The sequence below is a fragment of the Chlorocebus sabaeus genome, chromosome 1, assembly GCF_047675955.1.
Source record: "Chlorocebus sabaeus isolate Y175 chromosome 1, mChlSab1.0.hap1, whole genome shotgun sequence".
In the NCBI taxonomy this organism is placed as follows: domain Eukaryota; kingdom Metazoa; phylum Chordata; class Mammalia; order Primates; family Cercopithecidae; genus Chlorocebus; species Chlorocebus sabaeus.
This window is the reverse complement of record NC_132904.1, coordinates 119,899,794-119,916,746: the sequence shown is the minus strand read 5'-3', so window position 1 is coordinate 119,916,746 and position 16,953 is coordinate 119,899,794. Positions and strand designations below refer to the sequence as shown.

Below are 16,953 nucleotides of genomic sequence, written 5' to 3'. Positions count from 1 at the left end.
ATGGCAGCTGGAATGGTATATTTGACTAGTTCTCCCTAGCTAAAAACTTGATTTATTTTTTGACCTGTATCTTACTCGTCCTTCACATCCTATCTCTTTCTCTAATTTGGCTACATCTTTGAATCTTTACTGCCACTACCAGTTAAAACCAAAATGAGACAAAAGCCTTTTAAGCACAGGCATTCTACTCTTAAGAATCGATAGCATAGAAATAAAATGATCAACATGAAAGAACATAATTGGAGTTGCCTATATACCCTCTTGGTACCCCAACTCCCCTAGGCCCCAGGGTCAAGGGTCAAACCAATAGTTAATTTCATGGCAGCTGGCAACCCTAACAACAAACTTACCCTGATATGGGATTGGTGAAGGGTGGGAGTTCATCCCCGCGGCTACCAGAAGTGTTAGCTGCTGTGGCTTGCAGTTTCTAGGAGATTTAGGAATATCTCTTGAGAAAGAAGGGAAATAACACCCTAGGGGCAGCCAGATGCTCAGTGTAAAGATTAGGCATTCTTGCCTCTTTAAAGGATGACTCTGAAGGACCACCCCAGAGCCAGAGCACCTGGTGGAGTCAGCCAGGGCTTCTTCTCTTGCAACCACCTCTCATTTCAACTTCTGCTCAAAACTGCTTTGCTTAGACAATTACAGGTGTGGTTCCCGAAAGTGCTTCACAAAAAACTCCCTGGATACAAATTCCTGCCTCAGAAACTTTTCCCAGAAAACTGAAATTAATACTATGGTAATTGCTGACAGATCATATACTATGTGCCAAGAACTCTTTCAAGTGCTTTATGTCTCTAAATGTATTTAATCTTTACAAAATCCCTAGGCAGTAGGAAGCATTAGTATCTCTAAGACCACACAACTAATGAGTGGTAGAGCCACAATTTACAATCAGGATCCTTAGACCGTTTTCTTAACCCTAAAGCCTCCCTCATAAGATTAAGTGTATTGTTGAGTATTGTGCTTAAAAATGAAAAAGTTAAATAATAATAATAAAGTATACAAAGATGTGTAGAGAGATCTAGAAGAAAGACAGCTTGACATGTTTGAGGTAATAAAGTCTATTTTGACCCAAGGAAAGTCGCCTGCATTGAGGTCAGAAAATAAGCAGAGTGAGCCTTTGGAAATGAAGTTCATCTTAGTTGTGTAAAACGCTTTTTTTTTTGGATTGCAGCAGAAGTCCTCTAGCTCTTGACTCTGATGCCTACTCAAGGAATCCAAAAATGTTTTATATTCCAAGTTACAGAGGCAATCGTGACAAGAAATGATTGCCCGCGCCTTATAAATGATATTGGGCTATAACAGCTCAGTGTATCAGGCCAGTAGTTTGGTTTCAGGATGATGGTTTATTTCCTGGATGACTGCCTAACTAAATGTCGCTGGGACCTCACAATAGGAACACACATTTCTTCAAACATCTTAAATTTTGAATGGTCATTCCCTGTTGTGATACTAGCTAGCTGTTTATTTCAATGATCTTGAAATCCTTTTCCTCTTCACTGACCCCTGCCAAATGGTAACTAATCTTGGAGCATGTAATTCTAACTCCTAAATTGGACCTCTTTAGTCATTCACGTCTAACTTCATTCAAGGCCTCTAATGATTCCTGTATCTGACAGCTCTTTCTACATGTGATGTCAGTTCTCTATATCTGATAGCTCTCTCAGGACTTCTAGGCCCCTTGGTTCTTTCACTCAACTAGGCCCCAGGGTCAAGGGTCAAACCATAGATGATTCCATGGCAGTTGGCAGTCCTGACAGCAGGCTGTCCCTGATAGATACAGAAGTGGGGAAGGGTGGGAGTTATCTATCTTCTCTGTTTTATAGACTACTTCAACTTCTACTGCTGCCAATGCCTCAGCAACCACTGAAAGTTCAGATATCACCCTTCCTGTAACTAATCAAGTCAAGGAAGAGATCTACGAAATAGTGGTGGTGGTTCCAGCTAGAAATTTTCACTCACAATGGTGCATGTTTCAGATAGAAGTATCCAGGGTATGAACATACTTTTGTCCTCCTGGGTCGTAGTCTTAACGGTGATAGGAATCACCTTAGATGAATGGGTTGAATTGATTTCAGAAGATGAAGGAATCAAGATAAACCACAGTCCATGGATGACATGTTGCCCTGCTGTTTGGCCAGAAGGTCAGAACCGTACTCTAGAAAGAGATGGGTGGAAAGGAAGGGTGTGTCCTTAACTTTGCTTTCCTTAACTTGCATTAATCTCACTAATGTACCCATTATTTTCTAGTGCAGCTTCTCAAGTTGCAGTGTTCTTCCTTCCATAGTCAATGCAGTCAAGGCAGATTCCAAAATCTCACCATTTAGGTGTTCTGGAAAAAAGTTTATATGTTCACAGCCTTAACTGCTGGGCATTTGAGAAGTCTCAGCAGTAGCAGCAGGGTGATCCACACAACTAGACATGTGGGTAAGAAAGAAAGGTAACTGGCATTGAATTGTCTGTATTGCCACTAGATGATAGGGTGAATTGGGGTATTTAACAAGAAATGAGTTTGAAGAAAATGATAGAAGAGAAAGACACATAGACACCAGGATAGAGAACAATTGTTTCTGGTTCTCATTCAGCTTAAGGTTCCCTTGCTTCTTTGTTATTTTGCAACTTCTTTCTTATTGTTTAATCAAATCTTTCACCCTACTCCAATTTTCACCTAGAGATTTCTGGACCCCAGGTAGAAATGAGTCTAGAAGAAATATCTGTACTCTCAAAACAGCTTTTGCTTTCCAACAGATGACCTGAAAGTAGTCAGGATTATGATGATGTCGATCCTTGGCCTTTCCTTCCTCCTTAACTTAATCCTGGGTATGAAATTCACCTATCTGATTCCTCAAAATAAATCTCTACAACTCTTTACTGCCATCCTCAGTTTCTTCTCAGGTAACTTCCTGGCTCCCCTAACACAGGCTTGTAGGTGTACTTTGATGGGTGGGTTCAGGCTGCAGTCTCTGAAAACATAGATATATATATATGTTTATATATAAAAAACCATATATATATAAAAAACCATATATATGTTTATATTTTTATATATGTTTATGTTTTCATATATGTTTATATATTTATATATATGTTTATATGTGTGTGTGTGTGTGTGTGTGTGTGTATATATATCTGTAGCTTCTGAGTTAGATCTACCATAAAAGCAGGAGCAGGATCAGTCTTTGGGCAAGGTGCAGTTGGACCGGGTGGAGGTTGGGAAGTCAAGTGTATTTGGAATGAAGACTTGCATCAAGGAGCCAAAGTTTCTCAGAAGGGCCTTTTTTTTTTCCTTTTATCTGGACCTCAGGTATCCTCCTGCTCTGGGCACTCATGCTATATCGCAATAAACTGAAGCATGGCCAATCCGTGCACTTCTCTAGTTATAGGATCACCTGGATCATGAATACTGCTTACTTAAACGTTTTCTTCTTGGCTGTCTGTGGTGAGTGTCTCCAGGGCCCTTGAAGGGTGTTAAGAACCAATCCATCCCTGACAGAGGGTAGGCTAAAAAGATGGGATAGGGGAATAGAGGGAAAAGTGCCAAACCTTGCATTTTAAAAGGCTGCAGCTCACCTGGATTCATTCTCTGATGACAGTTCTTCCAAGAAGAGTGGGAGATCAGGCTTATGCGAGATGTCTGCTGTGCCTGGCCTCAGAGGGTAGCTCCTCATCTCCACTTTTTATTTTGCCTTTCACACCCTCCCCCACTTTAGGGTAGAGATAACCATCAAAGTCATGACCAAGGTGGGTGTCTGAGACAGAATGCTCAGCCACTGTGGAGAGGAACAGTGACCCTGGGAGTACAGTGTAGTGTCAAGGCAGTTTGAGGGCAGAGAGAATATCTGATGCTAGATGGCCATCTACCAAAACCTAAGTCTCTCCTTTCCTAAGAAGTCTTTTAAAATTCATTTGTAATTACACTTCCTAACCCAAAAAGAAGCATGTTCTCTTTCAAAAAGAATCCTCAATTTTCTTAAGCTGAGTAGAATTTAAGCTATTGTACATACACTTCCAGTTTCTTCCACTAAAGCATTCACCTCCCAGATGGCTTTGGGTAGTTAAAAGGGATCCACTGGGCTTTGGGTCAGGGTCTTCAGCCAAATTGGAGGAAATCGCTTCTGACTCTCCATTGTCCCTTCATCCCACTCCCTGGAATCTCTTTTCCGTAGGAATCCTCTCTCTCCTAGAGTGCAAGTTGTCTACCGGTAGCTGTACCTGCCTGAACATCCATACATCCGACACAGAATGTAAGGAATCTGAGAATTCTATCGAAGGCATTTCATTACCAGAACACGCTGCAAAGCCTCGTAGCATTGTCCGTACACACACTGTGAACTCAAAGGAAGACAAACAAGTTCAAACACGTCGCGTAACCTGGGCTCTGTGATTCGGCAATCTATTTCTTGCAGTATACTCTCATCTTTATGGAAAAAGCTTTGTGGGTGTGTGCTGTGTCTCCAACCATGTTGTCTCTATTTGGAATTATAGTCGGGGTTTGTAAAAAGATCTGGAAGATGGTTTTTTAAAAACTCCTGGCCTGCTGAACAAATAGTTTCTTCTGCAACATCTGTTGTTACTATAATAAATATTATAACATAAATAATACTTTCTGTATTGTTAAGTCTATACATCACAAACGCTTATAATAATATATAATAGTTTTATTGTATTGTGAAATAGTTCAAACATACATAAGAAATACAAAACGATGATCAAACACCTATGTACACATCACCCAACTTTATAAAATTTAAACACTATTTCCTGGAGAAGTTTTTCAATTAAATTTATAGATATAACTGATGTTCCTCTAAAAACGTCTCTGATTTCATTTCCCTCTCTTGTTTCCTATCATAAAACACTTTTAAGAATGCATTGCTGATGACTCACATTCATGTTGACATTTTCATTACAAATTTATGCATCTATAAAAATTATATAGACCAGCTTTTCAAATGTGTGAAAGTTGGTCCCTATTACACTGTAGAGATCATGTGGTATTTATTTTAATAAATTGCTGAAATAAATCTTCTAATTATTTTAGAATTCCTGAATCTATCTATGTAAGCAGAACTTGGTTCCTTCATGCCTTTTTGTGGTTCATACTTTGTGGTGCTAAATAATATTCCATTGTAAGAATGTACCACAATTTGCTTATCTATTTCACCTACTGAAGGACATCTTGGTTGTTTCCAAGTTTGGGTAGTTATGAATAAAGTTGTTATAAGCACCTGTGTGTAGGTTTTTGTCTGAACATAAGCTTTCAACTTTTTGGGGTAAATACCAAGGAGGATGATTGCTGGGTTATATGAGAAGAATGTGTTTAGTTTTGTAAAAAACTTCCAAACTGTCTTCCAAAGTGGCTATACCATTTTGCATTCTACCAGCAATATATGAGAGCTCCTGCCACACCACATCCTTGCCAGCATTTGATGTTGTCAGTATTTTGAATTTTGACCATTTTAATAGATGTGAATATGTCTCATTGTTTTAATTTGCAATTCTCTAGTGATATATAATATGAAAACATCTTTTCATATGGTTGGCATCCATGAGGTATCTGTTCCATTCTTTTGCCCTGTTTGTAATCAGCTTTTTCATTTTTTTGTTGAGACTTTAAATGTTATTTGTGTATTTTGGATAACAGTCCTTTACCAGATATGTCTTGCAAATACTCTCTCCCGGCCTATGGTTTGTATTTTCATTCTTGACAATGTCTTTTGTAGCACACTAGTGTTTAGTTTTAATAAAGTCCAGCTTATTAATTCTTATTGTGCCTTCAGTGTTGTATCAAAAAAGTCATCATCATGCCCAAATTCATCTAGATTTTCTTCTGTCTTATCTTCTAGTTTTATCTGTTTCCACGATTCATTTTTATTTAATTTTTTTGGAAGCTATAAGGCATGTGTTCAGATTTCTGTTTGCATGATGATGTCCACTTGTTCTGGCACCATTTGTTGAAAAGCCTTCATTGAATTTCCTTTGCTCCTGAGTCTATTTCTGGGCTCTCTGCTCTATTCCATTGATGTATTTGTCTTTTTTTTTTTCACTAGTACCACATTGTCTTGATCACTACAGCTTCATAGTAAGTCCTGAAGTCAGGTAATGTCAGTCCTCTGACTTTGTTCTTCTGAAATATTGTGTTGGCTATTCTGGGTCTTTTGCATCTCCCTATAAACTTGAGAATCCAGTTGTCAACGTCCACAAAATAATTTGCTGAGATTTTTATTGGAATATGTTGAGATAGATAGATAGATAGATAGATAGATAGATAGATAGAGTTAGGCAAAATTGACATCTTGACAATATTGAGTCTTCCTATCCATGAACATGTAATATATATCCATTTACTGAGTTATTTGATTTTTTATCACAGTTTTATAATTTTCCTCATGGATTTTGTTACAGTTGGTGCAAAAGTAATTGCGGTTTTTACCATTACTTTTAATGGCAAAAAGCCACAATTACTTTTCCACGAACATAGTATTCTGTTAGATTTATAGCTAAGTATTTTAATTTGGGGGATGCCAACGTAAACAGGATTGTGTTTTTCACATTTCAGGTTTCACGTGTTCATTTCTGGCATATAAGAAGGCAATTGACTTTTTTGTACATTAACCTGTATCCAGGATTTTGGGGTTTTATTTTTTTAATCTTTCAGGTTTTCTATACATACAATCATGTCATCTATGAACAAAGACAGTTTTATTTATGACTTCCCAATTCATATACATTTTCTTTTCTTCTTGTACTTCTAGCACATCTAATATGATGATGAAAAGGAATGATTAGAGGAGACATATTTGCTTTGTTCCTGATCTTAGTGGGAAAGCTTCTCATTTCTCATCATTAAGTATGATGTTTAAGTAGATTTTTTTCTAAATGCTCTTTATCAAATTGAGGTAGTTCCCCTCTATTATTTGTTTTGGGAGAGTTTTTATTATAAACCAATGTTGGATTTTGTCAAATGCTTTTTCTGTATCTATTGATATGATCATGTGATTTTTCCTTGTTAGCCTGTTATGTGATGGGTTACATTAGTTGATTTTCAATGCTGAAATATCTTGTTGAAGATTTTTGCATATACCTTCACGAGAGATGTTCTGTAGTTTATTTGCTTACAATGTCTTTGTCTGGTTTTGGGTAGCACTACCCTTATAGAATGTTAAAAATTCCCTCTGCTTCTGTCTTCTGGAACAGGTTATAGAAAATGGGTATAATTTCTTCTTTAAATGTTTAGTACATTTCAGAGGAGAATCTCTCTGGGCCTTGTGCTTTCTATTTTGGAAGGTTATTAATCATTAATTCAATTTACTTAATAGATACAGACCTATGAAGATTGTTCTTATGCTGATTGTGGCACATTGTTTCTTTCAAAGAATTGGTTATCAAATTTGTGGCCATAGAGGTGTTCACAGAATTATTTTATTATTATTTTACTCCCCATGGGATCTGTTGTTATATGCCCTCTTTCATTTCTGATATTAGTAATTTGTGTCTTCTCTTTATTTTTTTCTTACTTAGCTGGCTGGAAGTTTTATTAATTTTACTAATCATTTTGCAAAACCAGTTTTGGGTTTTCTTTCATTTTCTCTGCTGATTTCCTATTTTCAACTTCATTGACTTCTCTGATTTTTTTCTTCTGATTATTTTGGATTTGATTTCATCTTCTTTTTCCAGTTTCCTAAAATGGAAGTTTAAATTACTGATTGTAAGTATTTCTTCTTTTCAATTACAATTGAGCAACACAGGTTCGAACTATGTAGGTCTGCTTATACACGGATTTTTTTCAATAAATATGTTGCAAAATATTTCAGAAATCTGTGACAATTTGAAAATTCTTGCAGACAAGCTGCATAGACTAGAAATATCAAAAAAAAATTAGAAAACATTGGGTATGTCATGAGTGCATAATACCTGTAGATACTAGTCTATTTTATCATTTACTATGACATTATATACACAATTCTGTTGTAAAAAGTTAACATTTATCAACACATGCACACAAACACAGATGATACGTGGCACCATTTGCAATTGAGAGAAATACAAAAAAAATGCAGTGTTAAAAACTGCATAAAATTTACTGTAGTACTTGTTGTACTACTGTAATAATTTCGTAGCCACCTCTGTTGCTATTGTGGTGAGCTCAAGTGTTGACCATCCACTGAAAATGGCATGACACTAATCATATCCATGTGAGCAGTTTGTCTTTCCGATAAATTGCATATCACAGTAAAAAGTAATCTCTCATGGTTCTTGCATATTTTCATGTTTAGTGCAATACAGTAAATCTTGAATAACACCATGGGACTCATATGAAGTGCCACTAGTGATGCTGGAAGTGCTCCCAAGAAGCAAAGTCATGAAGTTAGAACAAAAAGTTGAATTGCTTTATATGTACTATAGATTGAGATTTGCAACTGCAGCTGTTCACCATTTCAAGACAAATGAATTAAGTGTAAGGATCATAGTATAAAATGAAAAACAAATTTGTGAAGCTATCACTGAAGTCATGCCAGCAAATAAAAAAAAAGTGTGCTTTTTGCTAAATACCTTTTAATCTCACATTGAAAATGTAGCTTTTGGAGCAGTGGCTCACACCTAGAATCCCAGCACTTTTGGGAGGCTGAGGTGGGCAGATTGCCTGAGGTCAGAAGTTCAAGACCAGCCTGGCCTACATGGGAAAACCCCATCTCTACTAAAAATACAAAAATTATCTCGGTGTGGTGGCAGGTGCCTGTAATTCCAGCTATTCAGGAGGCTGAGGCAGGAGAATCGCTTGAACCCAGGAGGCAGAGGTTGCAATGAGCGGAGTCCATGCCATTGCACTCCAGCCTAGGTGACAAGAAGGAAACTCCATCTCAAAAAAAAAGAAAGGAAACAAAATGTAGCTTTCATGTCATTGCAGGATTGTTATAAGAAAGACATACCTGACCGAGTGCAAAGGCTCATGCCTGTAATCCCATGATATGTATAAGTGGAGATACACAATCCCTCTTATTAAAAAGAAGGGTGCATAACGATAGAACAATAATACAATCAACCAATGTTGCTTCATGTTTGCCTTGTATATCCCTTTTCTATTATTTTTCAATTATTACTTCTGCTTCTGTATTAGGTGTGCCTCAAGTAAACTATATTTGAATTGTTTCACTTAATGCAGCAATCTCTGACTTTTAGTAGACAGAAGTGTCAAAGCCTCAAGGCTTTGATAGTAAGAAATTGATGGATCTCAAAGACTGAATTTGTGTCATTGAATAGAGGTGCTAAGGGCCACAATGAAAAGAACATATACAGGAGTACACTGTCAGAGAGAAATGTTAATTGACCACCACTCCATTCCATGTCTGGCTGCTTTGGAACGTGTCGATCCCATATCTTTTTGAGATTATTTCTTAAATCTAGAAAATGTCTGTGTTCGCTTAGTTACATCTAGTCATCACTCTAATTCATCAACCTTAGGGCTTTAGGCTAGTACAAGGATTAGGTATAGACCAATATAAATACGGAGAAAGTTATCTTAAAAACTGAACTGTTGGCCATGACAGGAAGGAAGATTGGATGCGCCTCATTATACCTCCACCCTTTTGGAGTTTAGGCACAATAACTGATCAGCATTAATGTTAAAATAGAGATCTTAAGGCTGACAAAACAAACTCTGTGGCAATAACACGTCAACTCTTATACAAGATCTACAGCCACACAAGACAAGGATTAAGTCACATCTACAGGCCACCAATCTTGCTACACAGCATCCTTATCTTAAGACCTTCTTTTCTGCTGAGTTCAAGTTTTAGAAACAGCCTTACTCCTATAACCAATTGCAAAAATTAAAGCATCTCTGAATCCACCTCTAACCCGTAAGCCTCTCCCAACCCCCACCCCCACACCTTCACCCCTGCTTCCAGATATTCCACCTTTTCAGGTAGAAACCTTCCATATATTGATTTATGTCTTTGCCTGTAACCCCTGTCTCCCTAAAAATGTATAAAACCAAGCTGTAACCCTATAACCATTTTTAGGACCTCTTGAGACCAGGCCCAGGCCCTAGTCACTCATATTTACTCAGAATAAACCTCTTTAAAACATTTAGAGTTTGTTTTTTCTATTAACAACAGATTTAGGGAATTTCAAAAAATATTATGGGATATGCGCTTCCCCCTAAGATGTAGAAAGCTGCAAAGGTAATAGCTCCCAACCTGATAATGACAAAAAGCTAAACTACAAAATCACAACTTTCTTGAACCCAGCAGTGTGATCTGAAGTCAGAGGGAAAACAAACAGTCCGAAATCCAATGACAGACAGGTCATCCAAAGAGAAACAGAAACTGTGGGCCAGCTCAGCTCTGGCAGAGCATGAGAGGAATACAGAGTCACTATAAAAACAGTTAGAAAATACAATTATGTTCCTTTCTTAAAAAAAAAAAAAAAGCAACCAATGCAAAGGAAAGCAGAAAAACATGGAAAAGAAATAATTAATAAACATATAAAACAAACAGAAAACAGCTAATTAGAGAGCACATTCAAATAAAGCCAAGTCAATAACTACTTTAAAAAGTAATGGTCTTAACACCACAATTAAAAGACAGAAATTATAAGAATGGATTAAAATATTTTAATAAAGGAAAATCTGGCTGAATGCTGCCTACAAGAAATCCCCTTTACATGTAAAAGCTTAGCTAGATCATTAACAGCATATTTTATGTTATGTGTATTTTACTACAATAAAAAAGTTAAATGGAAAATACGTACCATAGAAAGACTAGTCAATAGAAAGATGGAGTGGTTCTATTAATACCACGAAGTAGATTTCAAAACAAGGGATATTATAAAAGATAAAAATGAATATTATATAATGACAAAGAAGTCAACACACTAAGAATATAAAACAATGTGTACATGCCTAACAAAAGAGCATCCAAATGAATAAACCAAAGAGAAATAGTTAAATGCATAATTACTATCAGAAAATGTACCACTTCTTTCTCAATAACAAGTTGACAGAACAAAGAAGAAAAAAACAAAAGATCAGTAAGAATATAGGGAACTGAAGAACCCTATAGCCAATTCAATTACAAGAATTAAATATATTTGTACAACACTCCACCGACAAAACAGAAGTCATACTGTGTTCAGTGGTACAGAGAAGATTCACCAAGACAGACCATATACTATGCCATAAACAAGCCTCCACAAATTTAAAAGTGTTGAAATTATGCAAAGTATATTTGCTGACCAAAATAGAATTCAGAATTAATCAATGAAAAGGTATATATGATATTCCAAAATATTAGGAAATTAGAAACAAACAAACTCTTTAAATAATCTATTGGTCCAAGAGGAAGTCAATCAGGAAATTAGAAAATATTTTAAATTGAGCAAAAATAAAAACACAACATAGTAAATATAACAAAATCAGTTAGACACAGCTAAGGTTAAGTTTAAAAGGAAAAGTGTACCATGGAAAGCTGATATTAGAAAAGTCTAATATCAATGTTCTAAACTTTCATTTTTAGACTTTAATAAAAGAAGAACACATGAATCCTAAAAGAAGGAAATAGGAAAGATGAGAAATCAATAGAAAAAAGGCACAAAGAAAATTAACAAAACTATTTCTGGCTTTGGTGGCCTAACAGAGGAAAAACTAATGCCCTTTCTGGATACATATTATCTACTTTGATCAGTACTACTTTGATCAGTGCATTATCAGTACTGCACATGGCACTCTGCAGCCTAAGAATCATCATATAAAATCTCCAGCAAGTCTTTGTTTCCTCGAAGTCAACTCCTCTTTTGTGGATTCTGCCCATTGCTCCCTTGCAACATATTTTAATGCTTTCTTGAATAAATCTGCCTTTCTTTACCTACAACTGTCTTGGTAAATTATTTTATCCCTGTGCCACCAGCCCAGATAGTTGCTGCTCAACCACAACACTAATGATTAAGGAATTGGAAAAATGAATTTATCATGGATAACTCTTGGTTTCATTCTTTTTTTGCTTTGTTTTCCTCTTTTTTTTTTTTACTCAGGTAGAAAGAGTTTAGTTAATCATGCATCTCAGGCCAACTTATCTTATTTCCTTGTTATCTCTATTCCCTACTGAGTCAGGAGAATAGGGTCTGGAGGCAGGGAGCCTACGGCTGATTCACACAGACTTCCTAGAACTGAATCAAAAGAAAAACCGCACTTCTCCACGCCCAAGTAACAAAATGATCAGAGGATTACTCCCTTTGCAACCCACCCCTCTTTCCACTTCTGGCAGAGGAAAACTGGAAATTATCTCCAATTGGTCCCTTCCCACAACCAATCAGACTGGTCACAGGTTCAGTCTTCATTTGCATAGGGGTGTAACTTTATAACTTCAGCCTCCAATTGGTCCCCTCCTGTGATCAATCAGACTGGTTGTGGGCCACTACTTCATTAGGCAGGGTGTAAACCAAATAACCAATGGGAAACCTCTAGAGGGTATTTAAATCCCAGAAAATTCTGTAACCATTGCTCTTCAGCTGCTTGCTCAAGCTCGCTCCCAGTCTGTGAAGTGTATTTTCAATTCAATAAATTTATGTTTTCATTGTTTCATTCTTTCATTGCTTTGTTTGTACATTTTGTCCAATGTCCAATTCTTTGTTCAAAACCCCAAGAACCTGGATGACTCTTAGTCAAGACCCTCCATGGGTAACACCACCATTTTTCCTTGCCTCTCCAGACAGGCAATAATTATTTGTATTTGTACCTAACATGTTTTGTTGTTAGATAGCAATGTCTAACATGCTAAGAGAGCTTTAAAATTCCCCTCATCTTGACTGAACTTTAGACAGACTTCTTCCTAACTCTGTATCCTTGACCTCCTTTTTTTTTTTTACCATCATTTACTTTAGAAAACTTATAATTGTACATTTTTTTCTCTACCTCCTGTAAGATGTTAATCTTACCCTCTTGCCAGTTTGACAACTCAGGATCTAGCTCTTCAAAATGTAATCAAGGAAGACAGTACCTTATCTCTCAATCTCTGTGGAAGACTGGGAGCCTGACTTTAATGGGGGACAGTTAGCAAGCTCATGTGGCCTACTCACAGAGAAAAACATTTGCAAACTCAGGAACAGCTCAATGTTCTTTAACTACCCCACTGATCAGTCTCCCTGCAATGTCCTCCAGTACTTTTATACTGTCTAACAGTAGTGATTAAAACCTGTCTGCATTTGTTTCTGTAGAGGTGAGTCAGACAGTTTCAGCCTTTCTTCCCTATTGTAATGTTGTGAATAGTCTTTCTTGGCCTATATAACCATTGCAGCTTTTGCTTTGATGGTATGTATATTTTTAATGTACAAAAATGGCATTTTATATATAATATTTTTCTTTTTTTCACTAAGAACTATGTTTCATAGAGATAAGTATGTTTTTATGTGTATATCTACTCCATGCATCCTAATTGTGGCTTAATAATCTGCGGTCTGTGTTGGGACTCAGAAAACAATACACGAAAATGAAGGACTCAGGAGCAGGCTCAGAAGTAAAAGTTTAGCTCTGATGTTATCCTGCCCTCCTGTCACTCAGTCCCATTCTCTCTCAAGGCCAGCCATAGAAACTAGAATCCCTCTTCCCCAAGGCGGGTCATAGAAACCAGAACCCCTTCTCCCCAAAGCCAGACATAAAACCTAAAAAAGTTACTCAAACTTTCCCTCCACCTTTCAATATAAAAACTAGCCGTAATTTATCTGACCTATTTTGTTTGACGGTAGGTCATAAGACTACCATTCCCAGAAGGAGGGAACACCTGATCAGAAATGTCAAGAAGAATCTACACAGACCTTGCTGTGTTTCCCCATTCTGTCTATCACCATTAGATTCATACACTTTTTGTCCAATCATTTCCAAACAGCTATTCATACTTTGTGGAAGCTAAGAATAAAAACTGACGACTTTCCCTGTATGTTTAGGTCTTCATTTCAAAGGCTTCTGCAAAAGGAAAATATCTTGGGTCCCCCAAATCACTAAGCTAAAGGAAAAAGTGAATCTTGGAACTGCTTATGGCAAACCTGCCTCCCATTCTATTCAGTCACCCCTCTGCTCACAGAGATAAATGCATATCTGATTGCCTCCTTTGGAATAGCTAATCAGAAACTCAAAAGAATGCAACCATTTGTCTCTTATCTAGCCCTGGAAGCCCCCTCCCCGCTTCACATTGCCCCACCTTTCCAGACCTAACCAATGTTTATCTGATATATGTTGTTGATGTCTCATGTCTTTCTAAAATGTATAGAACCAAACTGTGCTCTAACCACCTTAGGCACATGTCGTCAGGACTTCCTGTGGCTATGTCATGGGCATGTGTCCACAACCTTGGCAAAATAAGCTTTTTAAATTAACTGAGACCTGTCTCCAATATTTGGGGTTCACATTTCAGTAACCACAGAGAAATTCTGAGTGGAAGTGCCCCTCACCTTTGAGAAATCTATCAGTGCTTGGTACTAGCTTGAGCTATCTTTATGGCTCAAACCAATAGGACAATTTGCGGAGGCTTGGAAGCACCCCCTCCAGAGAATCCATGATCTCCCAAAATTTGGTTGAGATCTAAAGTTTATTTTGCTGTAAAACTCCTTTTCTTGGAGTTTTACTTGCTTCCAACACACGTAAGGCGAGTTTTTCTTGCTTCCATGATGACGGAAGGCAGGAAACTCCTTTATGGAGTTTGAGTTCACTTCCAACAGGGAAGATGAGGGGCTTTTTTTTCCTGCTTCTAGGATGGTAGAGAGCAGTCTTTAGCCTGGGACAGATCCCTAGGTAAGTAACTGAATTGGGTTTGTCTTGGTAAACAACTAACTGGTCTCAATTTCTCTTATCAGAACACTCAGTAATTGTATAAGTTGTGCAATCATTTGTTTTGCTTAACTGTTTTTTGTTGTTACTTGTTTCTGTTTTTGTTGTTGTTTCGGTCTTTTTCCCTTTGGGTTTGATTAACTCCATCCAACTTGATCAAATTCGAAGGAAAGTTCCAAATTATGGGGAATGAGGCCTCTGAAGTGGCTAAATACACACACACACATACACACACACACACACACACACGTGGTGTGGTGAGGGGAGAAAAATGGCCAACAAAAGAAAAAAAAAAGGAAAGATTTTTTATTTTGACTACTTTATTTATTTAATGTAGTATTTACATAACAAGGTCACTTTTTGCTAGCCAGGCCAAACTGAAAGAGCAATGGCTCTACTTCTGAAAAAGCAGCAATTCGTCCTAGCTAAAATATGGTAATGAGATTTTAAAAGATTTTTTTAAAGGATCTCAATGGTTAAAGTCATTTTAATTGAAAGCTAACATCCAAGATGTGTTTGTGTGTGTGCATGTGTATGTTTGTATTTAAAAAGCCTTCATATTTTTGTTTTTATTTTTCTCTCCTAAGACCTACTCCTTTTTTTGAGCAAAAGTTTCTTTTCTTCTTAGTTGACTAAATTCTCTTTTCTTTACTTGCTTCTGCTGTCTCTCCCTTCTCTTCCACCCTCTGCTGCATAAGGGACCTAAAATAGTTTATAATAGGTGGAGTTCCTTAAAGAAAATGGAGAAGGCACTAGACTCCTTTTGGGAGAGAAACCTGTTTTTCCTTAGGGAACCTCAAGAGTATAAACAGACAAGTTTATCTTATATCGTAAACTGCTTGCTTTTGTATTGCGTTACCTGATTTATTGAATAAAATAGTTATTGCAACAGAGGTTGTTCTTGGGTTTTTAAAGAAGAGTGTAGTTTGGACACTTAGAAAAGTCTTTGTTAAAAAAAAATTTTTTTTAAGTGCACTGTAAAAACATCCTGTGGCCTAGCCTCATAATTCTCCCTTTTTGGAAACCCAGGATTCAGTGTGGGCTCTTCCCAGAGCTCAGAAATCCAGTTAAATGACAGGTAATCCCAATATAAATAAAATTGGTCTCCTTATGTAATCCTATGATACATTTTTATAATTTTATGTTTCATTTGGCATCCATCTTTACTCTCTCCCTAGCATACCATGCTTTTCTTCTCCATACCTTATGGTATAAATTTTGCTATTTGATTTTCACCTGAGTTGTTTCCTTTGATATGTTAATTTAAGGTTATTTATCTGACTACTGCCTAGAGTTGTGAAACAGGTTATTAAGAATCCGGGAAAGATAGGGAAAAAAAGCTTTTTTATGAATCTATAAGATATACTTCTACTGGCATGTCTAACACGTCTATGTATTTATGTGTTGTGTACACAGTTTCACTACTGAAACTATATAAAAGAGCTCTAATTAATCAGCTTCAGAAAATAAAAGAATTTAAAACACTACTTTGTCAAGAAAAAAGAGAAGCCTAGTCAAATGTTTTTTCAAGTTACATAAGTAAAATCTTTAATAAATAAACTAGCTTTAAAATTATTGGTACAGTAATATTAGAAATGGCTTAAGAATTGCCAGCATACCTCTTCGTATGTTAATTTGTTAATCAAGCAATTTGTTAATCAAGCAATTTGTTAATCAAGCAATTTCATACTTATCCATGCCAAATATTATAAGATGCCATAATTTGGCACAGGGGTTTCAAAACTAAACCCAGCCCAAAACAGAATGATCTTTGCTTGTGTAATTTATAATAAATAAGACATTTATATTGGTTTAATGAAAATAACTGCATCGTGAATTTAGTAAAATTACCATAACTTCTAATCCTGTGGCTTTAGGCAATCTAGTCCACAGGTATTAAGGAGTTTGTTTTGGGAAAGGACTGTTATCATCTTTGCTTCAAAGCTTAAACTATAAACTGTGTTCTTCCCAAAGTTAGTTCAGCCTACATTCAGGAATGAAGAAGGACAGTTTGGAGGTTAAAAGCAAGATGGAGTCAGTTAGGTCATATTTTTTTTTTCATTGTCTCAGTTATAATTTGGCAATGATGGTTCCATAACTTTAAATGATGACTGTTACAATTTTCATAAATG

General features: G+C 36.6%; 1 protein-coding gene across 2 annotated transcripts; it reads left to right on the top strand.

Moving 5' to 3' along the window:
* The first annotated feature begins 1,723 nt into the window (after positions 1 to 1,723).
* Positions 1,724 to 4,605, top strand: TMEM225 (transmembrane protein 225). 2 transcript variants are annotated; one of them, XM_038004921.2, is made up of 4 exons: positions 1,724 to 1,997; positions 2,752 to 2,898; positions 3,308 to 3,442; positions 4,170 to 4,605. In XM_038004921.2, the coding sequence occupies exons 1-4, from the start codon at positions 1,967 to 1,969 to the stop codon at positions 4,385 to 4,387; spliced, it is 531 nt and encodes a 176-aa protein (XP_037860849.1). In that variant the 5' UTR covers positions 1,724 to 1,966; the 3' UTR covers positions 4,388 to 4,605. The 2 variants fall into 2 exon arrangements, with proteins under 2 accessions (XP_037860849.1, XP_072870997.1); XM_073014896.1 differs by having other exon boundaries at positions 1,724 to 2,147.
* The last annotated feature ends 12,348 nt before the right edge of the window (positions 4,606 to 16,953 follow it).